Source organism: Delphinus delphis, chromosome 2 (genome assembly GCF_949987515.2).
Source record: "Delphinus delphis chromosome 2, mDelDel1.2, whole genome shotgun sequence".
In the NCBI taxonomy this organism is placed as follows: domain Eukaryota; kingdom Metazoa; phylum Chordata; class Mammalia; order Artiodactyla; family Delphinidae; genus Delphinus; species Delphinus delphis.
Window position 1 is genome coordinate 130,845,398 of NC_082684.1, and position 27,644 is coordinate 130,873,041.

Here is a 27,644-nt window from a genome sequence, read left to right on the forward strand (position 1 = left end):
GAGGCGCGGACCGAGAAAGGAGCTGTGCTCAGCAGCTCCTACACCTCTGTGTCTATGGCGGTGTGGCGCGGCTCCGCGTACGCCGGCTTCCTGGCGCTAGCGGTGGGCTGCGTTTTCCTGCTGGAGCCGCAGCTGCCGGGGTCGGCGCTGCGCTCGCTGTGGAGCTCGCTGCAGCTGGGGCCTGCGCCCGCGCCCCCAGGACCCGGCTCCCCTGAGGGTCGGTTGGCTGCTGCCTGGGACGCGCTCATCGTGCGGCCGGCCCGGCGTTGGCGCCGCGTGGCCGTAGGGTGAGTGCCTGCGGAGCCTGCCTCTCTGGACCTCTCCAGGAGGTGCGGGCGCTCCGGGCCTCCGAGGGCCGCCTTGGCGGAGGTCAGGCGGCTTGGGAGCTGGGAGGTAGAGCCGGCGCGGAAACGGGTTCCCAGAGGTCCCCGGGAGGCCCTTCGGCGCTGGTGTCCACGCTGCCTCCTTGGCGAGAAGCGTCGGACGTCTGGGACGAGCCCCGTTCGTCACTGCTGCAGGGACTCACCAGACTGCTTTTTCCTGTCGGCTGGCCCCTGCGCCCTTCTCGTCTCGGTAGGACCAGCCCCCTTCTCTCATCTCCATAGAACCAGCCTGATAGCCTCTTGCAAATCCCGCTCAGCCTGACTCCTTATAGTTCGAGCCTCCTTCATTCCAAGCCCTCCTTTTCTGGCGGCTGCTCTTTGGCAGTCAGCGATGGTTGGTCTTAGCACTTTGGCGGCACCCTCTTGCTTCTGAACTACTTGAAGGAGGGGTCGTGCCATTAGCTACCGAGTTTATTTCTTTACGCCTTGTTTCCGCTTCCTTAATGCCGTAGTCTGGAGACCACCATTCTACTGAAACTTCTCTCTCAAAGCTCACCGGAACCGAGTTGATTTTCACATTCAACGGCTTCTTTTAGCCTTCTCTGTCGACTGCTTGCAGCCTTCCGCGCGTTAAGCACACCCTTCTCCTTGAAACTCTTTTCTTCCCCTGATTTCAGTGACATTGCATATTTAGGGTTCTCCCAAATCACAGTGCCTCCTTTCTTTGTATTCCCCTCCCGCGTGTAATTATTCCCTGTTTAGTTCTTGTCTCAGTTCGACTTTAGTATCTTGCCCTCAACACAGAAACAGGCCTTCTGCTGCTCTACTAGTTCCTGTGAGTATTGGGACCAGAAAGGTTAAGGTAAAGCAGAGTTATCCTGAAGATTCAATTAAATAATCCATGTTATTTAGCATGGTGTCTGCTTTAACGAGCAGACACCTAACGTTAGCTACTATTTTTTTATATCAGCATATTTATTGTTTCTTCAGATGTATCCTCTTTTACCTCTTCTTTCAAGTTCAAGCCCTTTCACCTGCATCCTTATCAGCTCATTAATTGTCCTCCCTGGTTTTGTGAGCATTCATTCAACAAATATTTGTCAACTACGTGGTATGTGTCAGGTCTGTGCTAGGTTCTGAGGATGCAGGGATGAATGAGGCAAGGTCCCAGCCTCGTTTGTTGGAAACAAATATATTCGTTATTGTGTTATTCTGCTCGGGCTACCATAACAGGATACCACAGACTGGGTAGCTTAAACAACAGACATTTATTTTCTCACAGTGCTAGAGGCTGATAGCCCAAGATCGAGTCCTCTCTTAAGGACTTGCAGGTGGCTGCTTTCTCCCTGTGTACTCATTAGACCTTTCCTCCATTCATGAGCACTTCTGGTGTCTCTCCTTCTTTTTAAACAGACATTAGTCCTATTAGATAATGGCCTCGTTTAACCTCAATTACCTCCTTAAATAGCTCCTACCTCCAAATACAGTCCATCTGTGGTTAGGGCTTCAATATGAATGGGGGGCGGGGGGCGGTGAGGTGACACAATGCTGTTTGTAATGATTAAGAAAAGTGCTTTGCTGAACTCATGGTGGAAACAAGGTAGCCTTGTGTCCCAAAGAATTACTGATTCTTCCCAGGATGAGGTTTCAGGAAAAGCTCCATCTGAGAAAGTGACAATCTATTTACTTTTGCTACATCACAAATCACCCCAAAACTTAGTAGCTTAAAACAATGGTCATTTTATTCTCATTATTCTGAGGTTTGATTGGGTTCGGCTAGGCAATTCTCATTTGGGGTTTTGTGCGGTTTCAGGCAGATGATGGCTGGGACTGGGATCATCTCAAGGGTTGATTGTTGTTGTCGGCTACAACCTCAACTGGTTTCACCTGAACACCTACAGGTGGTTTCTCTATTTAGCTTTTTCACAGCAGGGTGACTAGGGGAGGGAATTCCCCAAGAGGACCAGGCAGAAGCATTAATGCCTTTTTGTGACCTACTCTTAGAAGCACATAGTGTTGCTTCTGTCATAGTCTCAGGTCCAAATGGTTTTAAGGGGAGGGGACATAGAACAACACCTGGATGGGGGGAATGTGAGCGTCACATTGTAAAAAGAACATGTGGGATGGGACATCTTGTGGCCATCTTGGAAAACATATTCTGCTACAGTGACTTGCAAGGGCCAGGCCCTGGAGAAGAAATGGAATTTCTCCACAAGAAGATGGGGGAATAAGCCCACCTAGGCAGAGAGGACCAAATGTGAAAAGGTATTTGGCTTGTTTGTGAATAGCAAGTTGGCCCTGTATTTAGGGCAAGGACCTTATGGTAGAGGGATGTCAAGCGATGATGCTGAAAGGAGCCTTTTGTATCAGGGTAGGTGATGGGAAAGCCATAAAGGTTTATAAGCAAGTAAATGATGCTAAGTTCTTTGCAGAGCCTAACCAGTGGAATGTGAAATTTGAGCTGTGGTTGTAACCTATTTGACTGCTTCATGCTATTTTTGTGGGTAACAGACATCCATTGTTACCAACATTTCTCCTTACCCAGATTTTCAGCCTAAAGATGAGAATGTACAAGGAGTAGGTGGGTGCAGTACTGGTACCAGAATCTCATTTGGCAGGTGCGTGTGTGTTGTAGTTTGATCTTTTAGGAGAATACACAACACACACACACACACACACACACACACATACACATTCACTATCTTTCACATACTCAGTCAAAGCACACAATTTAATATGACTCATAAAAAAGGAAAGTCTTGAGACTCTGACGCTAGTTAAGAGTCCATAGAGCTTTTTCTTGTTTGGCAGTGGTTTTCAACAGGTGAGATTTGAGAAGAGGTTGGGTGTTGTACAGTAAATAGAGGCATCAAAAATGACAGGATCTTAATACTGGGGATCTTACAACAACCTTATGCACGTAGATACAGAGATTGTCATCCAGCTTTCACAGGGAGTAAACTGGGGCTTGGAAATACTGATTTGCCCAAGATCACACAACTGTCGAATGCCCGAGGTGCAGCCTGGCTCCACCTTCGTGCCATGTTGTTGCCACGAAGAGATTAAGAAAAAGGAACAAGTTTGTGGTGGAAGGTAAGCATTTTGATTTCAGAGGAGGGGAAATGTACATTCCTGTGGAATTTTAGAGGAAGCTGGGCCCTCAGCTGCTGACAGCCAGAGGCTGTAGTTGAGGAGCAGGGTTGTAGACCTTGGAGACTCCAGCATTTAGGCCGAGGCCAGAGACTGGACAACATCACCTAGGAAGAGAAAGAAGGGGAGGTAAATGGCAAGGGTGGGATTCGGGGAGGCACTGCCATCTATGTAAGGGGCAGGTGGGAAGGGACCAGGGAATAAAGGATAGGAGAGGTTTCAAGAAGATGGTCAATGGCGAGCCCACTGCCACATCTTTCTAAAGCATGTGCTCCCTCCCCTGCTTCAGAATCGGGCCCTGGTCCTAAGGTTCATTGGGTGAATGATGAACCCCTCATCCTAGCATTCATTCTCCCTTACCTGGCTTCACCCTGACCTTTGAAACCTGTCTAGCTCTTCTCCCCTGTTGAAACTCTCCTAACTGGATCAGTATTCCTATTGTGTCCAGAAACAAGGTTAATCCCTTTGTCTACATCTTTGCTTGTGTATGCTTCCCGTGGGTTTCAGTATCAGATAAATCTGGGTTTGAATTTAGGCTTCTCCAGTCATGGCCTTTGGAATGTTAGTTGACCCCCAGCCTCACTTTTCTCAGCTGCAAGCAGTGATGACTACTTCCCTATCTTAGAACGTTTTGCAGATTGGTGTGGTCTGTCTGAAAATGCCTGTCTTCTTTCTCTGTCCAGAGCACCATCCAGGGTGTGGCCCAAGGACCACTATTCCTGCCTCTTGAATTTCTCTTTTCTACGGTTCTGTATCTTACAGCGATTATGATTAGCTCTCATAATATCTCAGGTAGAGTGTGAAAGCTAGAAAGTACCTTAGGAAACGATTTACAGACAGTAAAACAGAGGAGAGGTGATAAAGACCACCATCCTTGTTTTTAAGGAATTTACGACCCAGAAGAAACTGTCCCTCATTCCCACCCCACCCCCAAGTCTCTAATAATATGCCTGGCAACCCTGGCTCCCAGCATCCTCTCTGCTAGCACAGCCACTTGTTCAGGCATTCAGCATCTGTTGCCTCACTTTATCTTCCAGTTGTTTCATCTGTGTCTGTGTTTTCTCAAAACTCACCTTGTAATCTTTTATACATTTCTCATTGAGCTGTGAAATTCTGCCTAAGTGTCAAATGAGCATAATTTTGTCTTCTAGTTGTTTTACCTCCCTGCCGCCCTTTAATTTTCCCCAGTAAGAAAGCACCTTAGGTAATGTGCTTGTTTACATTTTAGTATACCGTTGAAGTGCAGAGAAAGATTCTTGTTCTGGTTGAAGTATTATAAAATATAACTAGAAAGCACACCTAAAAGTACTTTGTTAACTGTCTGGCACATAGTAGTGTTCAATGATTTTTTTGTTTTAAAAAGCTACCAAGTAAATTTTTTCCTAAGATTTTTTCCTTTAGTATTCATGACATGATTAGGTGGGGGATAGAAAATGTTCCTATGATAGTTACATTGTTTTAACTCAAAATTTGTTCAGTTGGGTTTTGTCTTTGCTGCAAAATGTGCTGAACATTGTTCCGTTCAGTTTTGTTTTTCTGTAAGTGCAGCTTCCTCCATTCTCATCTTTAAACAATCAAACTCTAAAGTCTCAGCACAACTAGATATGGAGGTGGTGTTTACTGAAGTCGATTTTGAAGTCGTTATTTCCAAATATGGGTATATCCCTCAGTACCTGAACTTTTGCTGTCCAGACTCAGGACCCAAATCCATTTGGATACATTTTCTAGGTAGGGCTGCTTGGTGGGAATGGGTGTTTCATGCTATCCAAACTCTCACTGTCTGAACATTGGTAGCCTACTGGAGTCTGAGAGCCAGGGATGGCTGTATTCCTGTTAAGATTCTACCCTTCAGACATCTAACGCTGCATCCAGTAGAAATAAAGGACACTTCCTGTGAGGTAGGATTGAGACCAGTTTACAAGGTGTGTTGGTTCATTATTATGTAAGGCTGTGAAAGGATTATGTTTTCAATGTATCATTAAGAACCTTCCACATGCATGTCAATGTGTTTTATGTGCTGAAAAGTATACTCACTTTTAGATTATGCTTTTCCAGTTGACGAGAGTAATTATATGTGTGTTTGACTTTAAAGGAATAAGAACATTTGAGTATTTAAATGCTGTGCGGTAGGCAAAAACCTTTTCAAAAACTTGGGATTCATAGGAGAAGAATTAATAAAAGAATCTTTATGATGAGTATGCAGTCAGTTTTGCGTCATGAGGAGGGATGTGTTTCTTCCTTGCCCTTGTAAACCTTCCTTGAGTGATGTAAATAATATCTAGCCCACATGAGAACCTTTTAAAAATTGTTATTAAGTTCTAAAAGTAATGTATGCTTGTAAAAATTAGAAATATATCTGATGGAAAAAAAATATATCTCCTCTCCCTTACCACCATCTCATTCCTCATCTTAGAGTTGGCCACCATTAATGATTTGATCAACAGATTTTTAAAGGAGACTGGAAGGGAAACACTGTAGTTACATATTATACACTAAAATCCAATCCATTGGACCTTCTTTATTGATGAGTTTACCTTCTGGTTTCAAAGCTACTCGGAATTAACCTGGAAGCACAGCCTTGTCACCAGAAGCTGTTTCAGTTGGTCTTCCAGCCCCACTGTCAGGGATGGCAGAGGCAGGAATAAAGGTGCCTGTGGTGGGGCAGAAAGACCTCATTTAGCTACCCAAAGTGTTTGGAACTTCTCGTTTAAGGGATGACTTTTAGCAAAGAAACACTGAAAATGTAAGCCAGAACTCTTCCATGCACACATAGGAGGGGCCATGACAGACAGCCTTATACGTACTTTATAATTTCTGTAGCACCAACCAAGTGATGTCGCACTGGCTTCTTACCAGCCTTTAAAGTTCATGGATGGGTCCGGTGAACACCTGCGAAGTGATGAGTTGTTACAGGCTGCAGGTGCGCTTAAGTCTTTAAGGCACCACTCAGCTCTAAGAATTTCAACTGGGAGTATTTAGACATTTAGGTATTTAGTGTATTTTACTACCATCCTAATATATCTTTCAGGGGAAGATGGATTTTGACCAAAACTTTTATTTTGCTTCCTCTGCAGCAAGCAGTGTTCCTAAGCATTTATTAACTTAATCTTCACAACAGCTCTTAGTTAAATACTCATATTACACCATTTTATAGATGAGGAAACTGAGACAAAGAGAAATTAAAGTGACTTGCCCACATCACACAGCCAGGGTGAATCCAGACAGTTTGGTTCTGCCACCATTTTCTCAGAAATGCTAAATTTGTGTTATCATGATACTTTGTTCTGAAATGCTGAGCACCTGTTTTCTCTCTTTGTAACTAGTGTAAAAGTTTGCCAAACTCTTGCCAAGAGTCCTGTGTTCTGATCCTAAGACATACATCCAGATAAAGTAATCCTCTTTCTGCCATATGCTGTTTACTTTCCAATTCAGGTTTCAAATCCACTTCATCTGTTTTTTTGTCTGAATACAGGCCTCTGAAACATTTCCCGGTTGTTAAATGCAAAGTAGTTGCCCCAGTGCTTCTGTTTCTTTCACACTGTCTCTCTCTTCCTTCCTTCCTTCCAGAGTCAATGCATGTGTGGATGTAGTGCTGTCAGGGGTGAAGCTCTTGCAGGCACTTGGCCTGAATCCTGGGAATGGGAAAGATCACACTGAGCTGCGTTCGAGGAATGATCTAAAAGAAGCCTTCATTCACTTCATGGGGAAGGGAGCAGCTGCTGAACGCTTCTTCAGTGATAAGGAAACTTTCCATAACATCGCCCAGATTGCATCAGAGTTCCCAGGAGCCCAGGTCTGTTTGCCAGTGGTGGTGGGGAAAGACACCTTGTTTGTATGGTTTCTAAAAGCAACCAAGCAGCTTTTTTCTCCAGTTTGCCCTAAGAGGGTAATTGTTAGGAATCCAATTCTACAGTGTTTTTCTCTTTTTTGAAAACTGTATCTGACCTTCCTTTAACTCTGCTGTTCCTAGTCAGTGCAATTCAGCCAACGTTTATGAAGCATATTTCCTAAAATTTTGGTTCTGGGTTATCCATTAAATTGCTCTTTTTTCGTGTTATTCATGTTTAAGGTAGGAAAGATATCTACTCCAAACTTGTTTGGGTATTGCTTGGCTGATAACTTGCAGTAATCTTAATATGCCTGAGTCCTTCCTAAGCAAAACAAGGCCAAACCCACAGAGAAAGAGTTCTAGCCTTTGCCTGGGAACGAGGGAGCTGGGTCCTTACCTCTGCTCTGCTGGTCCAGAGCAAGTTTTCTCATCCTCAGCACTATTGACTTTAGGGCTAGAGAATTTTTCCTTGTGGGGGTTGTCCTGCACATTGTAAGATGTTTAGCAGCATCTCTGGCCTCCACCCAGTAGATGACAGTTTCAGTCCTCTTCTTCCCCAGTTGTGACAGTTAAAAATGTCTCCTGACATGGTCATATGTTTCCAGGGTCAGGGAGAGGAGGGATGCAAAATCACCCTGGTTGAGAACCACTGGTCTAGTTTGGTGGCTCTTGGACCTGAGTGTGCATCAGAATCACTTGGAGGGATATTGAAACACAGGTTCCTGGACCGCACTTCCAGAGTTCTGATTCAGTGCCTGTGGGGTGGACCCAAGAATTTACCCTTCCAGCTAGTTTCCTAGTTATGTTGATGCTGTTGTTCTGAACACCTTGTTCTGAGAACCATTGTTCTACAGGGTAGAGCCTCTCAGAGATAGAACTTAGAGCTCCCCAAGCCCACCTGGTGATCATAAACAAAGCCCTGGGGCCTGCATGGTCCAGACACTTCCTCAAGGCTCACACACCTGCTGCTACACCTGCCCTCACACCTCTTACCGGCCAGTTTTGGTTGTTTGTTTAAGCATCTCTCCACCCCACCACATCTAACCCCCAAATTTTCTTACCTAAAATCTTCCTTTGGCCCATCACCCCAGTCTGGGTGTACTTCTCACAGGGGGAGCTCTTAATGCCATTTTTGATTGGTACCTTTCATAGACCATTCTTTGTGACCACTTATTTTTATAACTATTAAGATTTTAAAGTTTTTTTCCCTTTGAAGCCACCCATTTGAACATTAGAAATGGGCATGAGCATTACCCAGCTGAGTTTCTAAAGGAAACAGCAAGCTATTAAAACTTCAGTTACAATCATTTTGACAGCTGAGTTTGGTAGTGAGAGTCTGATCTTTTTTTTTTTCCTTTCTGTCTGCGCAGCGCAGCTTGGGGGATCTCAGTGTTCCCCAACCAAATCCTAACCACTGGACCACCAGGGAACTCCTGAGATTCTTATCTTTTATGAAAGAATCTTGATAGTTCTAAAAAGATGGCAAGTCTACTGCTTAAAAGTCTTTAAGATTGTAGCATTTAAACCACCAATTTGCTTTCTATTCTAGTTTCTTCTGCCTTTTGTTTCATAATGCAAACATTTTTTTCTACAGAAATTTTATCTAGCTTTTACATCATCTAAATTATTTCTTAACATTGTAAAACCTAAAATGTGTTATTTGTCTTCCACTAGTGTGACACTTCATTTGGCGCCTTGTCAAACTCCCTTAAACTATAAGGCAGATTGACTGATAAACAGCAGTTAATGATAACTATTACATGAAAACTCTAAAATCCACTTCATGGAATCTTAATGTTTCACCCAAGATTTTTAGTAAATTCTTCTAGGCACCATAGTAAATAAAAAATAAGGTTAACATGTTAAAAGGCCAAATTTCAGCCTGTATATCACAGTTTTAAATTTATCTATAGTAAGCCATTACTGTCCCACCCGAAACCAGTGATCGGTCAGCACAAACCTTGGTTGGGCTGAAAGTGAGGTCTAGCATCCAGAGATGAGTTATTTATTCTGTGCCTCTGCATGGGACTGGGAACTAGGAAGGTGAGGTGCTAGCGTTCCTCCCAGGCAAGGCAGTTGATGAGGTTTCTCAACTAGAGCATCCGCCGTATTTCCTACTTGTCAGGTTTCCAAAACACATGAATCCGTCCTTAGCACAATGGAATACTAGCCTTGAACTATTTGCTCTTCTGCTCTAGGTCCTCAGCTGAGAGATGTGGTGTTTAGGAGAAAACATTGTCCTCTATTGGAGTCTGTTACCTTTAGAATTTACTCCCAGGAAAGCTCTTATGTTTCCTGATGCATCAGTGTGTTCTTCCTTTCTCAAAATCTGGCAACAAACATTTACTGAGCACTTATTGTAAGAAGACAGTCCTTGCCCTGAAAGAGCTAGACATGTCCCCAGATGACATTAGCCCAAGTGGACAAGGGCTGTAATGGAGGTTTGTTCTGAGTATAGGGGTGGCGAGTAGCAAGGGATCTGTAATCCTGTCTGGAAGGGGGGTTGTGGAGGTGGAGGTGGCCATGGGAAAAGGGAGACAGAAGGCATTGCAGAAGAGGTGATGCTGCAGCTGATACTTGAAAAGTGATCAGGGTCTTACCAACGAATGAGAATGGGGAGGCATCCTAGTCAAAGAAAGCAGCATGTGCCAAAGGCACAGAGACAGGGAGGAAGGCAGACTTGGAGAGCTGCAGGCATGGTACGGAAGGGAGGGCAGGAGATGGAAGTAGAAAGGAAAGCAGGGGACAGATAAAAAGAAAGGCCTGTGTGCCTCACTTAAGAGTTGGATTTTAAAACTGATTCGGAAAGATACATGCACCCCAATGTTTATAGCAGCATTATTTACAATGGCCAAGATAAGGAAGCAAGCTTAGTGTCCATCAGTAGATGAACAGATGAAGATGTAGTGTGTGTGTGTGAGAGAGAGAGATGGAATATTACTCAGCCATAAAAAAGAATGCAATTTTGCCATTTGCAGAAACATGAATGGACTTAGAGGGTATTATGCTAAATGAAATAAAGTCAGACAGAGAAAGACAAATACTGTATGATATCACTTATATGTGGAATCAAAAAATACAGCAAACTAGTGAATATAACAAAAAAGAAACAGACTCACAGATAAAGACAACAAACTAGTGGTTGCCAGTGGGGAGAGGGAAATGGGGAAGGGGCAGTAAAGGGGTAAGGGATTAATAGGTACAAACTATTAGGTATAAAATAAGCTGCAAGGATATATTGTACAGCATGGGGAATATAGAAAATATTTTATAGTAACTGTAAATGGGGTATAACTTCCAAAAATTGTGAACCACTCTATTGTACACTTGTAATTTAAGTAATATTACATATCAACTATGCTTTGATAAAAAAATTGAGTTGGATTTTAGTTCACTGTAGTATTTATTGATTGATTTTCAGGAGGAGACTGTCATAGTCATATACTCATTTTAGAAGGGTTACAGTGCTGAAGATGAGGTCTATCCATGCTTGTCATATTTCCTTTTGTTTCCTTATCTGTTCCGGTTGCCTGGAAGCTCAAGGCCAAATTTGATCTACAGTTAAGGCAATTATACTAATTTCCAAGTGTAGCAATATGTTTTTTCCACCTTTCCTTATAACTCATTGTCTATTAACCTATGGGGTTAATGTTTTTATTAACCTCATCTGTATGTACTTATGAAGTCACCGCAAATTTTTTTGGGAAAAAAATGGACTGTAAATTAATTCAATAAATCAAAACATTATTAAGCTTGAGTAACATAGTTAATGCTAAAATACTGTCTAATAACCTTGAACTGTCTTATAGCACTATGTAGGAGGAAATGCAGCTTTAATTGGACAGAAATTTGCAGCCAACTCAGATTTAAAGGTAAGTCAAATTCCCAGATTAAAACCTGTGTCCTTCACTAGTGTTTAAGTAATTTTAGGAGTAAGAATGAGTATCTTTCTGTTCCTTGATTCAACTTGTGCCAGACCCTGAGGCTCTTGTTAGGAATATAGTAGTGGAAGGAGAGGAGTGGTAGCTAATGCTTACTGTGTGCCTGACGTTGTTTCTAGTGTTTGATGTGGATTACCTCATTTAATCCCTGCAACAACCTGTAAGGCTAGTTGGTACTCGTGCTGGTACTGCTGTTGTCTTGCTTTCCACATGAAGCTTGAGGCATAGGGAAGTTCATAGCTAATAAGAAATAGAACAAGGACTTCCCTGGTGGCACAGTGGTTAAGAATCTGCCTGCCAGTGCAGGGGACCTGGGTTCAATTCCTGGTCAGGGAAGATCCCACATGGCACGGAACAGCTAAGCCCGTGCGCCACAACTACTGAGCCCATGTACCACAACTAGTGAAGCCCACACTCCTAGAGCCTGTGCTCTGCAACAAGAGAAGCCACCACGGTGAGAAGCCCGCGCACCGCAAAGAAGAGTAGCCCCCGCTCGCCACAACTGGAGAAAGCCCGTGTGCAGCAACAAAGACCCAACGCAGCCAAAAATAAATAAATTAATTTATTTTTTAAAAAAAGAAAGAAGGCTTCCCTGGCGGCGCAGTGGTTGGGAGTCCGCCTGCCGATGCAGGGGACATGGGTTCGTGCCCCCGTCTGGGAGGATCCCACATGCTGCGGAGCGGCTGGGCCTGTGAGCCATGGCCGCTGGGCCTGCGCGTCCGGAGCCTGTGCTCCGCAACGGGAGAGGCCACAACAGTGAGAGACCCGTGTACAGCAAAAAAACAAACAAACAAAAAAAACGAAAGAAAGAAAAGAAATAGAACAGTTTTAACCTAGGACCCCAGAGTCCACGTTCTTGAGTACCTTATCATGTAATGGTTAAGAGCACGTGGGCTCTGGAGTCAGTGCCTGAGGCTGGGAATTGTACAATGATGAGAGAAGACTTAATTGGCTGTTCTGTGAGCCTGGATCCAGAGGGTTGAAAAATGAACGCCACTAGATAGGGACATGTCTTCAAGTCTTAGGCCATTTGGTTTAAGTAGAATTAAAAATTACTGCTATGTTCAAAATAACATCTGAGTAAGAAGCTCTTTTGCTACAAGTGGAATAGGTCTGAGGGGGAAAGACAGCAAGGAGGTTATTGCTGCTGTCTTGCTATAAAATGATTGAGGTTTGGATATGGTAGCCAGAAGAGGAGAAGCCTATCTAAAGCCTACTAAAATGGAATCACTTGGTGCTAGACCATACATGGGGACAAAGAAGATAGGTTTAACAAAGATGATTCTAGAGTAAGTGAACTTGAGAAGTGCAGAATAGATGTGGCTACTGACGGCAGAGAAAGGAAACCATAAACAGTTCTCAGGGGCACAGAATCAGAAGCCCAGAGATGGACCCAAAAATTCAGATAAATGTTCAACAGTTTAAGGGGAAAAAATTCATATGGAGCCACACTGTACACTGAGGGATGGATGTGCTTAGATGTGGAGAGCATATTAAAGTGTGAACGTTCACATTTTAATAAGAATTAAAGTTTCATAAAATATTAGGGTGTGGGAAATTTTTTTTAAAATAGTCATTATCTTTATAGATAGTAATTAACTCCCAAACAGAGAATATTAGAAGTTACAGGGCTGACCTTCAGAAGTATTACCAGCTAATGGATGGAAGAGAAGGAAAGATCAGTCATAAACTAATTAGAGAGAACCCAGGCCCTTCCCATCAGAATCCTGGGCATTTGAATGGGTCCATAAAAGGCCACTCTCTTGACCCTGAGAAGTAATTCTGGCCCTGGAAGTCCTGGGTTACATTGACCTTTCAATATTGCCCTCGTCTGGGACCAGTATTTGCTGTTGGTCTCTGGAGAAGCTGGGCCTGAGACCAGTCTGACTGGAAAGCATTCTGATTTTTAAAAAAAGAAAAAAAAATGTCTGGCCTTGGTAGAAGATTGAGGAAAGAAAAGGGATATCTGTTACTCAGTCCTCACAACAATCTGATGAAGTTAAGGTATTATCACCGTTTTAAAGACAGGAGGTCCAGAGAGGTTAAGTAATGTAAGAGATTAAGTATTGTGCATAGGGTCACCTAGCTAGTAAATGATGGAGCCAGGATTCAAACACTAGGCTCTGCCATGACCTCACCACCTCATATTGCTCTCTCAGAGAGATTCCATTTAACTTGATGCAATGCTTCTCGACATGGACCAAGTGATCATCTGAGAACCACCGCAGATTAAGGATTAGGTATTTTCCAAAGGCAATAATAATCATTAACACTTTCATAGTTCTTACTGTATGCCAGGCACTGTCTTAAGTGCTTTACATTATATTAACTCTTTTGATCCTCACAGTGCCCCATAAGGGAAGTCTATTATTATCCCCATTTTGTAGATAGAAAAAATGAGGCATGGAGAAGTTAAAACTGTTCAAGGTCACATACCTAGGAAGGAGTAGAGCTGGGATTTGAACCCAAGTACTCTAGCTCCAGCGTCCATGCTCTTTACAACCAAGCTATGTTGTCTCAGAAATAGACCCTGGTGAATATAGTAAAGGTAAATTCAGTGGAATGGTGAAATAGAAGCCAGATTGCAGAAGAGAGCAGTGTCTTTATGGAATATATTTTGGAATTTAGCCAAGAATTAGAAGTAGATGTTGGATCTTGTCAAATGCTGCTGTGGTTTTTGTTTTTTAACTTTGGTATATGGTTATTACATTGATTTTCAAATGTTAGGGGATTTTCAAATGTTAGGTTTATTCTGGGGATACTAACCATGTATCCCCAGAATAAACCTCACTTGCTTCTGATGTATTACCCTTTTTTTTGGATTCAATTTACTAAAATTTTGTTTAAAATTTTTATATCAATTTCCCTGGGGGATATTGGTCTGTATTTTTCTTGTATATCTGTCTGGTTTTAGTATCAGAGTAATACTGACCTTATAGAATGAATTGGGAAGTATTTCAATTTTTTTAAAGAAGTGTTTGTGTAGAATTGGTATCATATCCTCCTTACATGTTTGTAGAGTTCACCAGCAAAGCCCTCTAGCCCTGAAGTTTTTGATACGGGAAGGTTTTTAACAATTTCGATTTAATAGATAAAGAGAAATTCCGATTTTTTATTTCTTGAGTGAGCTTTGGTAGTTTAATCTTTCAAGAAATTGGTCCGTTTCATCTAAGTTGTTGAATTTATTGGCATAAAGTTAGTCATAATGTTCCCTTATTCCTTTAAGGTCTGTAGAATCTGTAGTGATGTTCTCTCTCTCTTTCCTGATACTGGTAATTTATGTCTTTTTCTTTTTTTCTTTTCCTTGATACGTTTGGCTATAGGTTTGTCAATTTTGATCTTTTCAATAAACAATGAACTTTCAATTCTACTGATTTTTTTTTTTTTCTGTATTTTTCTCTTTTCTATTTCATTGGTTTCTGTTTGCTTTGAATTTAACTTTCTGGTTTATTAAGGTAGTAGCTGAGGTCACGGATTTGAGACCTTTGTTTTCTGGTACAGGGTGTTTAGTGCTATAAACTTCCCCTTAAATACTATTTTAGCTGTATCCCACAGATTTTGATACTTTGTTTTTATTTTCATTCAGTTCAAATGCTTTCTGATTTCCCTTTGATTTCTTGAGATGAGGTATTTAATGGCCCATCTATGTACTACTTAGAAGTGTGTTATTTAGTTTCTAAATATTGGGAGGGTTTCCAGATATCTTTCTGTTATTGATTTCTACTTTACTTCCATTGTGATCAGAGAATATGCTTCTCTGATTCCTATTAAATTTATTGAGACTTTTTTATGACCCAGAATATAGTCTTATCTTGGTGAAGTTCAGTGTACACTTGAAAAGTACATATTTTTCTGTTTTGGAGTGGAGTGTTCTATATATAAATGTCAGTTAGGCCAAGTTGGTTGATAATGTTGTTCAAGTCTTCTATGTTCTTAATGATTTTCAGTCCACTTGATTTATCTAATACTATTGAGAGAGGGGTATTGACATCTTCAGCTATACTTATGGACTTGTCTATTTCCCTTGCAGTTCTATAACTTTTTGCTTCATGTATTTTTAAGCTGTTATTAGATGTATAACTCCTTAGAATTGTTACCTCCCTCCATGAATTGACCCTTTTATCATTACCAGGGATAAAGAAAATAATTTCATAATATTCTTTGCTGTGTAATCTATTTTGATTAAAATAGCCATTCCAGCTTTGAATCGTGTTATGATATATCTTTTTCCATCCTTCTGCTTTTAACCTATTTGTGTCTTTATATTTAAAATGTGTTTCTTGTAGGCAATATATAGTTGGGGCTTGCTTTTTAATACACTTTGACATTCTCTGTCTTTTATTTGGGGAGTTTAGACCATTTACATTTAATATGATTATTGCTATATCAGATAGGTTTAAATCTGACACCTTGCTACTTGTTTTCTTTAGTGGTTGCTTTAGGGTTTATAATGTACATTTTTAGCTTATCACAGTCTGCTTTCAAGTGATATTATTAAACCACCAGATAGAATGTAAGAACTTTAAAATAAATAAAATTATAGGGGCAAGACTTTTTAGAATTGGCAAATAGCGAGCATGTGTCGAGAGGGAAGTGTATTTTCACCCAGAAGCTGGGATTTCTTAGATGCATGAAAATGCCTCTGTACAAACAAGTAGTTAATTAGCAAGTAAAAATGCTTTTCGAAGCTTCTGGATGGGACATATCAAATCTGAAATGGTTACAATCATCTTTGAGGACTTTCCTTCGAATCCTGATCCAGGCCCTCATGGTTCAGGGGCTTTGAGTCTGTTAACCTGGTCATGAGTGGGGCCAGAGCCGGCATGGCAGAAACAGCAGCAGGTGTGAAATGGCTTCTAGAAGGAAAAGCCAGGAAGAGGCCGAGGTTGGAGTTGAAGAAAAGGTTTTTAAAAAGTTGCAGAGCACCTCCCCCCATACTTTTAGAATCGAGGTGCTCTTTAATTCTTCTATTTGGAAGGCTGTCTTGTTCACAAAGCAGCTAAGTATAGTAGGGAGCCTGATCCCACAAATTAGGTCCCCTGGTTGATTATTGTGGTCCTTTTCTATACTGTGTAAATTCAAACAGTTGTTTTCATCTGGCAGTTTTGAGCAGACAGCATCCTGTATCTGTTTGCCTACACAGGATGTGAGTCAGTTAAGAAAAGAGAGAAAGTGAGGTACAGTGTGTCTTAGTCTGCTCAGGCTGCCCTGATGGCAAAATGCCATAGACCGGGTTGCTTAAACAACAGAAATTTATTTTCTCACAGTTCTGGAGGCTGGAAAACCCAAGATCACAGTTCCAGCAGGGTTTGGTTTCTGATGAGAGCTCTCTTTCTGGCTTGCAGACAGCCACCTACTTGTGTGTCCTCACATGGCCTTTCTTTAACAGGTGTGGTGAATAGAGATCTCTCTCTCTCTCTCTCCCTTTTCTTATAAGGCCACCAATCCTGTTGAATTAGGAACCCACCCATATGACCTCATTTACTTCCTGAAAACCCTATCCAGATATCATCACATTGGCCATTAGACTTCGACATGGGAATTGGGGTGGGGGTGGGGAGGCCACAAACGTTCAGTCCCTAACAGGGTGCATGGGATTCAGCAGCAGCCTAGGTACCTGTGTAACGTGTGTGACATGGGTCTTTTATCAGCCTCTCATTTCTGGGTACATTGTGTCTATACCCCCCAGGCCCTGGTAGTAGCCCCTCTAGTCTGTACCTCCAAACCAAAAGCTTTCAAAATTGGATTTGGAATCCAGCGTTTTGTTGAAATGAATAGAAGTGCTGGATGTACCTTAATGAACAGATTCCGTGGGACAAGGGGCAGATCTCCTGATAGATTTCGTATTGCTTGTCTCCAGGTTCTTCTTTGTGGTCCGGTTGGTCCAAAGCTGCATGAACTTCTTGATGACAATGTATTTGTTCCACCAGAGTCACTGCAGGAAGTGGATGAGTTCCACCTCATTTTAGAGTATCAGGCAGGTAAGAGGAAATGAGTAAGTAATGGTGTAAACCTGGCTAGAGGGCTGTGTGTTGTCAGATGGGGGTATCACTGTGCTAGAAATTCATCTTTGTAAATTGGCAGGATCCTGTTCTTGCCTTACCAAAAGCTTCCTGGCCCCTGGTTCTGCTGAGTTGGTACTGACCATTGTCTCAAGGGAGAGTGATGTAGAGTATTACAGCACTGAAGAAAATTCCCAGGTCTGCAAATGTAATTGATCTGAACCCAAGAGACATCAGGCTGTAGGAAAGCAAGCATCTTGAATAAAAATGAAAATGTGTTAAACGCATATATATAAAGTTTTTCTTTATTACTAAGAAGAAAGAAGGGCAGGTAGAATCTGCTGAGCTCTGTGCTGGGTTCTGTCCTAGGCCTTTCTGGCCAGCTGTTCCAAGCTGCTTAGGGTAATACCAGGCCTCTGGCAAAGTTCCTTTGAAGCATTTTATTTTCCCTTGGGTGTGTAAGTGGAAGTGTTTTGTATACAACAACACCTATTATTTCCCATTACATAATGTTCCAATGTTTATAACTCCAAATCCACCCCATCCCACCCTACCTCCCCCCAGTAGATTTTATGTGTTATACAGACTACAGATCTGATTTCTGAGAGAATCCTAAATACCTGAACGTATTCTAATTTTGTTTATTTGATCCCGTGTATTTTCCCTGCTCAGAACTCAGACTCTTGAATTTCTGATTCAACACATTATTAATTCACGTTAAAGATTCAAGCATCTAAACAGACTAATTGGTACCTTAAAGCAGTACTTGCTTAATATGCATCAGTGAACTGCTTCCGAGTCAGACGATTAAGAGAACCTCACCTACTAGAGTAATTGACTTTAATATAAGATACAAAATATAGTGTATCTTAAAAATTATGCCTTCCGCCAAGTACAAAAAAAAATAATTGTTTCTGGTTCTCTTTGGGGTGCTTACTAGAATGAAGGAGTTAGGAAGGGCAGGGTCAGAAAATTAAAGACAAGATGTTGGAGTGGGCAGTTCCCATTTGCACAGTTTTTGAGTTTCTCTCAGTGGGAAATCAGAATGATGGCTCTTACTGCCTGAAGGTAGTGGTATGGAGTGAGCTGCTCAAATGAAAGGCGTGAGCAAGTCTGTTGACTGGAAGGATCTAGAAGAGCTGAAGATATGCCTTTGAGGCGCTGCTGCTGCTGCCAGTTCCAGATTCATCTCACATCCGCTCTGTTGGCACTCACATCATGAACTTGGGACCTTTCTGGTCCCTGTGCCTGTCATTTTCCCTGGTGACTACAGAGTAGAGAAACTAGTTTCTTCACCAAGACTTTGCTGTTGTATTTGACGGCTGTGCCTTGTATGTGGTTCAGAAGACAGCACAGCTTATCTTGAAAGGAGATTGTCTCCATCCTTGGGTTTACAAGCTTCCCATTTCAGTTTTTCTTTTCTATGCCTTATTTCTTAGTACAAAGCAGTGGCCTTCCACTCAACTTTATGTAAAGTTACATTTTCATTGGCCCCTGGAGGAAACCTAGTCTAGCAGCCCTCAGGTCAGCTCTCTTAACAGAAATCCATCCCCTGCTTCTCTCTAAATGAATAAATTCCCAGAGGGGATTTGTCAACTTCTTTTTCCTTCTCTCCTACCAGGCCTTTCCAGAGAAGCTTATTTTCAGGCTTTGGGCTGGGGATCCAGTGAGTCACTGCATAGGTTTTGCTGACTTACTGACTGAAGGGCAAGATCATAAGTTGAGAGAAGGGATCACTTAAGGGAATAAATTCAAAGCTTAGTGAGAAAAGAGGGGCGTTGAATATTATTACGGGCTCACCCTGTCTGCGTTTCAATCATTTTGCTTTTCGGGCCACTCCATCAGTCAGTCCTGCGTCCTGTGGAAACTGCCAGTGAACAGCTCTCCACATCCCTCCTTGTCTTTGCCTTGCGGAAGCCTGTTTATTTTTGCCTGTCTCACTTTTTCCCTGAGCAGATTAATTTGTTTTGAATGCCATGTGGCTCTTCTCTCCTAGGTTAAGTTAGATAGTGCTTATTCACAGTTTCACTCTGAGCGGCAGTTCCAGGTCTCTACTCGTGGAGAACACTCATGTTGTGTGTTTTTCCCATTGTACAGCGTCGTGTTAGTTGGGGAAGTATTCGTTTAGAATTCATACCCGCATCTTTTGTGTCATGGACATTGGAGTCATCGTTCTGTTCTCTTCCTCGTGTGTTCTTTTGCTGATTCAGTCATGTGGCTATATGCTGGGTACAATATGAAGCAGTAGAAATATGATGATAGAAGAAGACACAGGCCCTACCCTCAGTCCACATTTCCCTACAGGAGGTGGAGTCTTGAATAAATGATTGCACAGTTATGTGCCAAGTCCTATAATAAGGCCCAGTGGTGGCCCAGGGAAGGAGGTACTGTAATCGAGTCTGCTTGGAGGTGGCAGAGTTCGGAAAGGCTTCCTAGGGGAGGCCGTCCCTGCGTTGGGTCTTCAGAAATGAAGCAGAGTTGGAATGCTGCTGTCAGCCGTGTGGATCACCATTGGGTATTTTCTTTAGACAAATAATAAGGCATGGGCCAGGAGTTAAGAAAGGAACGTGGTGTTTTAACAAGTATAACCATTGCATCAGGTTTTAGGAAATAGGTGATGTTTTCTTTCCTGTTATACAAACGACCCACATATGAAATGTTTTCAGAGGAATGGATTCGGTAAAAGTGAACTCGGAGCAAAGGAAGGATAGGTTTTCCCCGCCTTGACACCCGCTCTAGAGTAAGCCCCTCCCCTCCCCCCACGCACACTCTGCAGGGAGGCGGGGCTGCTGCTGTTGGCAGAGGAAGCAGGAAGCAGGGCCCTGACCCTGGGGGGGCACATTTGCTGGCAGCGTGGAGACCCTCTGCTGGGGTGGCTGCCGTGGGGAAAAACTTTATGAAGGAATAGCCAGTAAATGATAAAACCAATGAAAGACTAGGCTTCAGCATATGGGCTTTGATTTTGTAAATGGGACCGGTCCTTTGCGTGGAGGGAGAGCTGTGTAACCCTAGGTCATAAATCCTTGCCCCCCAGTCTCGGGCAGCGCGCCAGGCTGGGGATGACTGCTCCTCCTGGTGCTCGGGGGACATGGCCTCCAAGGCACTGCCTCAGGCTGAGTTTTGAGATTTTCAGGACTTCAAGGAGAGGAATGTGGGATGCGCGTGGGATAGCACCGAGTGAACTTGGAGAGGCCTCTCCGCCCCCCACTGCCCCCCCTCCCCTAGGACTCGGGCACTGGCGCCCTCCCCTCAAGTGCTTGGCAGTTGGTAGTTCCCCACCTGACTGCACATCCGGGTCTCCAGGGGTGGGGCCCTGCCACCTGCACATTAAAAACTAGGTTCCGCTGGAGATGCTTCCTCCTGGCCGCGGTGCTGAGAGGCACCCCTGTAGCTGCACACAGATTCCCAGCTCCTGCCCCCGCCCAAGACCCCACCGGGGAGGGTCTGGCCTCCCTCTGCTTGAATCAGATTAGTGAACGCTGAGCGCTTCACTCCCTCACCGTCAGGCCCTGAGGTGTTCAGCCTTTCGACAGTAGCAATGATCAGATAAATCTGTGCAGGGGACTGTGACTGGGCTGTGGGAATCAGAGACATACAGTGTTGAGAGGGGATGGGGCACAAACCTGCGAAAAGTGAAGTAATGATACAAGTTTGAATACTAGTTAACATAGTAGAAGAGAGGACTCAAAGCAAAGTGATGAATCACCAAACCACGTAAAGGAGAATCTCTGGATCCTCAAAGCAGTGAAAGTACACCTCAGGCTGGAGCAGTTGGCAACCCTTTCAGGCGGTAGTAACACTTGAACTTAGTCTTTTATTCATTATTCATTATTCCAAAGCAGCTCGCTCACGGGAGGCTAGAGCAGCCAGATACTCTTAGCTTCTGGATCCAGTGCCCAGGAACCACCAGTGGGCGGCAGGGAGGAGGAGGTACAGTCATTCTAGCCTCCTTAGGTCCCAGCTAAATGACAGGTGCTGGGGCGTTTCTGTGAGGTGGAAGGTGCTTTGGGAAAGGCAGCATGTCCTACGTTCGGAGACCCGCATGGTGCCCACTGTGCACCAGTGTTTGGAAGTTGTGCTCTGCGACTGGGAGGGACACGGGCATCCTGTGTTTGGACAGGAGAACTTCCCTGGGACTCGAGGGGAGCTACTTGCCAGCTCCTTGACAAAGGCACACAGCACCCGTGCTGTGTTTCTGTGTTTTTGTGGGGCTGGGGTTGGGGTTTTGGGTTTGTTTCTTTCTGACCACCATCTTCCTGGCTGCGGCACCATGCTTCCCTTAGGCCATGGCATCCGGGGCCCACTCAGCCAGAGGCCAGCCTGCCCAGAGCCAAGGCTCCAGTGAGGCCCCCGCCAGCCCCCGCACAGCTAGGAGACTTAAAGCCTCTTCCTTTTCTTCCCATTGTGTTGACTGGGCTTTTCTAGGGGAGGAGTGGGGCCAGTTAAAAGCTCCCCATGCCAACCGATTCATCTTCTCCCACGACCTCTCCAACGGGGCCATGAATATGCTGGAGGTGTTTGTGTCTAGCCTGGAGGAGTTTCAGCCAGACCTGGTGGTCCTCTCTGGATTGCACATGATGGAGGGACAAAGCAAGGAGTTCCAGAGGAAGAGACTCTTGGAGGTAATAGCACTGTTACGGGATTTCACAGATCGCAGCTAGCATTTTCCTTCAGATCCCTGCCTCTCTCAGCCCCTGCAGCTTGCGCTGCCTTGCCCTGGGTCCTGGCCTCCCGGGACGTGTCGTGGCAGCCGAGAAGCCTGCCTCCCACTCCAGCGAGGCTCCTCATGGGGTTCTCTCAGGCACGGGCAGCATCTTGAGTAGGACAGATCAGAACATCGTCTTGCCTGAGCCTCTGCTTCCTGTGCTAAGCTGAACGTGGCTGCAGACTGCAGTGTCTGTAGTTTGTGTCCTTCGTGTTTTCTGTATCATCTCATTCACATCAGCTGTGCTGCAGATTCACACAGCAGTTGAAACTGACTGCTCAGTTTAGGTCCCCAGGAAGAGGCTGGCTGCGTGAACGTTTAGGGGCGGTTCCTTGTGCTCTCTGAGTCCTTAACCCCAGTGCCTCTCTGCAGAGCCTGGTTTTCCCTGTTGGGAAAAGCCTCCCTTGTCCACAGTGTCTGTGGCCGCCCACGTGGCCGGGAGCTTTCATGAGGATGCACTGCCTCTCGGGACCTGTTCCTTCCCTCTTGCCTGACTTCCTTCTGTCTCTGATGGCAGTGCTCTCCTCTTGTCTCTGCAGGTCATGACCGCCATTTCTGACATCCCCACGGGTATTCCAGTTCACCTGGAGCTGGCCAGCATGACCAACAGGGAGCTCATGAGCAGCATTGTGCATCAGGTAACCCACAGGCAGCACGGGGGGTCACTGAGGTGTGGGTGTTGTCTCACTCAGACCTGGGTCCGTGAGATCCAAGTCCAGGAGCCAGGACTGTGCTGGAACAGGATCTCCTACTAGATTAGGAATATGGCGGTGTTGCTGATGGGCTCTTGGGGCGTGTTTCTCCTTCTGGAATGGGGAAGTCAGAAGTGAATGCCTTTTGCAGCAGAACTCAAAGGAGAAAACTGAAAGCCCAACTTGGGTGCTTTCAGTTGAACTTCAAGAAGTTCAGAGAAAGGAAGTTTGGGGGGGCGCTTCACTCCCTCACCGTCAGGCCCTGAGGTGTTCAGCCTTTCGACAGTAGCAATGATCAGATAAATCCAAGAGTGCGGTGCTTAAGAGCACAGACTTTGGAAACCGGGTTGGAATGCCACCTTTGCCACTCGCTAGCTTTGTGAACTTAGGCAGGTTAGTTAACCTTTCATTTATTGTTATTTAACCTCTTTAATGGGTAATATATTCATGTGGTTCAAAACCCAAAAAATATTAAAATATATTCATGAAATCTCACTTCCTCCTGCCCCCTGTATCCACTGTTAGTAACCTCTTTACTAGTTTCACCTGCTCCCTCCAGAGGTATTGTGTACGTATATAAGTAAATATGGGAATATAGCCTTATTTTTTCATCCCTTTTTACCCCCAAAGATAGCATAGCATACTGCATACACTGTTGTACACTTTGCTTTTTTTCACTGGATGAGTTTTGGAGCTCTCCTCTTTGTCATCACTTGGTTAGAAGAAGCGTGTGGTACATCCAGTGTCTTTAACTCCAACCAAAGCTGGGCATTTGGCTGTCTGCCCTTTGCTGTCCCATACAGCGCTTCAGCAAGTAACTTTGTACGTGAGTTTATTTTGCCCATGAGCAGGTACATGTGTATGATAAGTTCTCAGAAGTAGAATTGCTAGATTGGGGCACAAAAAGCATTTGTAAGTTTGATATTGCAGAATTCTCGTCCATGAGCACTGTACCAGTTTACTTCCACTAGAATTCTCTACAAGTGCTTGTTTCCTCATATCCTTGCCACTGGAATGTGATTAAAAACATGCTTTCTGACCAGTCTGACAGGTAAAAAGTGGTATTTCAGAATAATTTTTTTTAATAGACTACTTTCAAGGCAGTGTTAGGTTCACAGCACAGGTGAGCAGAATGTAGAGCCCCATGTAGCCCCTGCCCTCCACACCCAGCGCCTCCCCCATCAACATCCCCTGCCCCAGAGTGGGGCGTTTGCAACAGTCAGTGAGCCTACATTCACATGTCAACATCACGCAAAGTCCATCGTTTACATTAGGGTTCACTCCTGGTGTTTTTCAGTATCTTTTTTTTTTTTTTCTTTTTTACTTTTTGGCCACAACTTGCGGCATGTGGGGTCTTAGTTCCCTGACCAGGGATCGAACCTGCACCCCCTGCAGTGGAAACGCGGAGCCTTAACCGCTGGACTGCCAGGGAAGTCCCATTCGGTATAATTTTTATTCTCATATTTCTCTTTTTGAGGTTATTTTTTCACTTCTTTAAAAAGCCATTTTTATTTCATTTTCTGTGTAACTGTCTACTTAACCTTTCTAAGCCTCGGTCCCCTTATCTGTAAGATGGAGGCAATCCCTCCTTCCCTCAGAGCATTACAGTGAGAAGTGAATGAAATAGAGCCAGTAGCTCAATGTGTAACAGAACATGCAGTAAACGGAAGTGGTGTTACATTAGCAAAGGGACAGGCCCTTGATTTTTTTTTTTTTTTTTTTTTTTTTTTTTTTTTTTTTTGCCACACCGTGCCAGCTTGCAGGATCTTAGTTCCCCAACCAGGGATTGAACCCACGCCCTCGGCAGTGAAAGTGCGGGGTCCTAAACACTGGACCGCCAGGGGATTCCCAGGCCCTTGATTTTTAAAAAAATATATGCGCGTGCAGACACACCCCTGCATACCCACAGGGCTCATCTCTCTTGCACAAACATTCACCTTATTCAGGTCCCTGGCTCTAAGGAAGGAAGTGCTAAGTAAGAAAGAAAGCAAGGTGGACATAGTGGTACCCCTCAAGATAGAAAACCATGGCTCTTGTTTGGTACCCCTTCACACACAGTGTTATTACTAAATTCAGTCTTCCTAACCCACACCTGCCTAGAAAGCTTAGATCAGACGTGAAGCCACTCTCCTTGCTTCTTGGTGTTGTGTGCGAGGAACCCTTACAACCCTGCCTGTGGGCTTCTCCACTGTACTGGTGTGACACCTGCTGACATTCAGGAACTGAGAGTCAGGCCCCGTCGGTGGTGAGAGCCTCTGCTGTGTGTGCAGAGGCAGAAACTGGGCACCGTGGAAAGCAGTACAGAGCGTACCCCTCTGCCTTTGTATTCCAGCATATAAACAGAAGACTGGCTCTAATACAGAGTTACTGCAACTTTCCAGTTGACCGCAAGTGATGATGAGCGTGGAGATAGAGGTGTAATAGCCAAAATAGGGACCTTGATCTGTCACTTCCCCCCACAGACTTCAGGAGCAGGGAGTCTTGTGGTAAAGAAGAAAGATGCCGGCCCTGCCTGCCTTCCCTGACGTTAGTCGTCGGCTGTGTCCTAGGATACTTGGGAGCTAGATGTCCATCAGAAAAAGACCCGCATTTTGTTTTTGTTAGCAGGTCTTTTCTGCCGTGACTTCCCTTGGGCTGAATGAACAGGAGCTGTTATTTCTCAGCCAGTCGGCATCTGGACCTCATTCTTCCCTCTCTTCCTGGACCGGTGTTCCTGATGTGGGCATGGTCAGCGACATCCTCTTTTGGATCTTGAAGGAACATGGGAAGAGTGAAAGCAGAGCCTCAGACCTCACCAGGATCCACTTCCACACGCTGGCCTACCACATCCTGGCAACTGTGGACGGACACTGGGCCAACCAGCTGGCGGCCGTGGCTGCAGGAGCTCGCGTGGCCGGGACACAGGCCTGCGCGACAGAAACCATAGACACCCGCCGAGTGTCTCTGAAGGCGCCCCGTGAGTTCATGACGTCCCGTTCGGCGGATGGCTCCAGGGTCATGTTAAACCCAAACGAGCCAGTGGTCGAATGGCACAGGGAGGGAGTGTCCTTCCACTTCACACCAGTGTTGGTGTGTAAAGATCCTGTTCGAACTGTGGGCCTCGGAGATGCCATTTCAGCCGAAGGACTCTTCTATTCAGAAGTACACCCTCACTAGTAGGAAGATTGTTGTGGGTCATTTTTCTGAAGGAGGAAAACTAGCCAACCTAAGAATGACAGGAATTAAGTGGTTTGGGAAACAGGATTGAGAGTGTCAAAACCGTTTCTAGATCTAGTTGGAAGACAGCCAAAGAAACAACAGCAGATTAAACTGTACCAGATACATTCCAGCCAGTTGACGATTACACAGAAACATTTCAGGTTTTAATCAAAATTCAGCTATTTACTAACAAGACTGGATTTTTCTTCTTGTTTTTTGTTGTTTTTTTTTTTATGTTGTGTGTTACAGGGGTGAAAACTTGATTCCCAGATCCCCTCTTCAAGTGTTTTAGGCCTGACTTCTTTACCCTCGAGAGCATGTCGGTTTGGAGAAAGCACTCCTCCTTGCCAACCTCGGGAGTGCGTGCTCCCTCACCCGCTCCCATGTCTCTGGTAAAGTGCAGTGTGAGTTCTCGCGTTCTCTCAGCTCAGCGCTCATGGCAGGATCATGATTTCCATTCAGTGTTCTAATGAAAAAATTTAATGAGCACACCTTCTCAGTCTTCTGCTCTCAAACTTAGGACAGAGCCACAAGTAAGGACAAAACAGGCCCTCCTGTGCGTCAGAGACACAGCAGAGGCTGGGAGCCTCGTGGTTCCCTTGAGGGAGCCGGTCACTCTGCAGCTGAGGAGCCTGCCTGGCCTGCAGGGTGGGGCTGTGAGCTGAAGGGCTGCGCCTTCCTGCCCTGGCTCCTTAACTGTAGGCTGGCTGGTCAGAGGCTCCTGTGCCTGGGCCCAACCTCATCGCCCAGCTCTGGACGTGCTTTCTGCAGTAGAAGACTGATCTATGTTCTTTCTGATCCTTGAAGGCATCTTGCAACTGGAATATGCTTTTCTGGGTGTATAACAGATCATGTGTGTTTTACATTGACACATCACATCCATTAAAGAGTTTGACCTCATAAGGGTCCCAGGATCATGAATAAGTTTGTCATGTTATGTATTTATTTTTTATAAATCAAGGAGACTTCAGCGTGCTTTTAAATATTAAAAACAATTTACGTTTCAGGAATGTGAAGTCTGTTTGTGATTGATTTCATTTCTACCACGACTCTGGAGCCATAAATCATTTTGATCTTGACTTGTGACTTACATATTCCTCTGCTCTTGAGGTGTTTGATTATCTTGTCTTCCCCATCACTAGGTTAGGCAGCCCCTCACACTGAGTCTGAGCTGTAGGTCTGTCTTCTGGTTTAAAGTGACAGCAGAGGGACTTCCCTGGCAGGCCAGTGGTTAAGACTCCATGCTTCCAATGCAGGGGCACAGGTTTGATCCCTGGTCTGGGAACTAAGGTCCCACATGCTGTGCAGTGCAGCCAAGAAAATTAAAATTAAAAAAGTGACAAGATACTAGTATCAAGTACTCGAGCCAGTATGACCCAGCAGTTGGAAAGAGTGTGGTGAGCCTTCTCAGTACGTTCAAAGAGCAGTATAGACACGTGTCAGCTGGTGGCAGGCCAGCTTAGGTCACAGGTAATCATTCACGCTGGGCTCACAGCAGCAGCTTCTGGAATCTCAAAGCTAGCTCAAGTTCTCCATTTACGACCTTCCCCCCTGCCTTGCATGAGAAGGAAAGGCTTGATTACTCCTTCAAAGACAAGCCTAGGGAATTATGCAGCTTGAAATTCAAAGCAAGTAGCTTATTAAGAAAATCTCTGGCTGCTATCTCATCAGTCTGCCTTGAAGCTCAATTAAAAATAATTAAACCACTTCCTAGTCTATTTTTAGAAAAGCTTAAGTGAGAAGAGATTTCTATTTTCCCAAGAAGAGTTAGAATAACTCATCACTTACGTTCTAAACCTAAGCA

General features: G+C 44.4%; 1 protein-coding gene across 4 annotated transcripts; it reads left to right on the forward strand.

Annotated features, from left to right (window-relative positions):
• ADPGK (ADP dependent glucokinase) lies at nt 1-27,644 on the forward strand. 4 transcript variants are annotated; one of them, XM_060005653.1, is made up of 7 exons: nt 1-287; nt 7,041-7,266; nt 11,112-11,174; nt 17,104-17,224; nt 21,671-21,867; nt 22,490-22,588; nt 25,247-27,644. In XM_060005653.1, exons 1-7 carry the CDS (start codon nt 55-57, stop codon nt 25,796-25,798), a joined length of 1,491 nt encoding a protein of 496 aa, XP_059861636.1. In that variant the 5' UTR covers nt 1-54; the 3' UTR covers nt 25,799-27,644. The 4 variants fall into 4 exon arrangements, with proteins under 4 accessions (XP_059861636.1, XP_059861637.1, XP_059861638.1 ...); XM_060005654.1 differs by having other exon boundaries at nt 25,250-27,644; XM_060005655.1 differs by lacking the exon at nt 1-287 and adding an exon at nt 414-573 and having other exon boundaries at nt 25,247-27,643.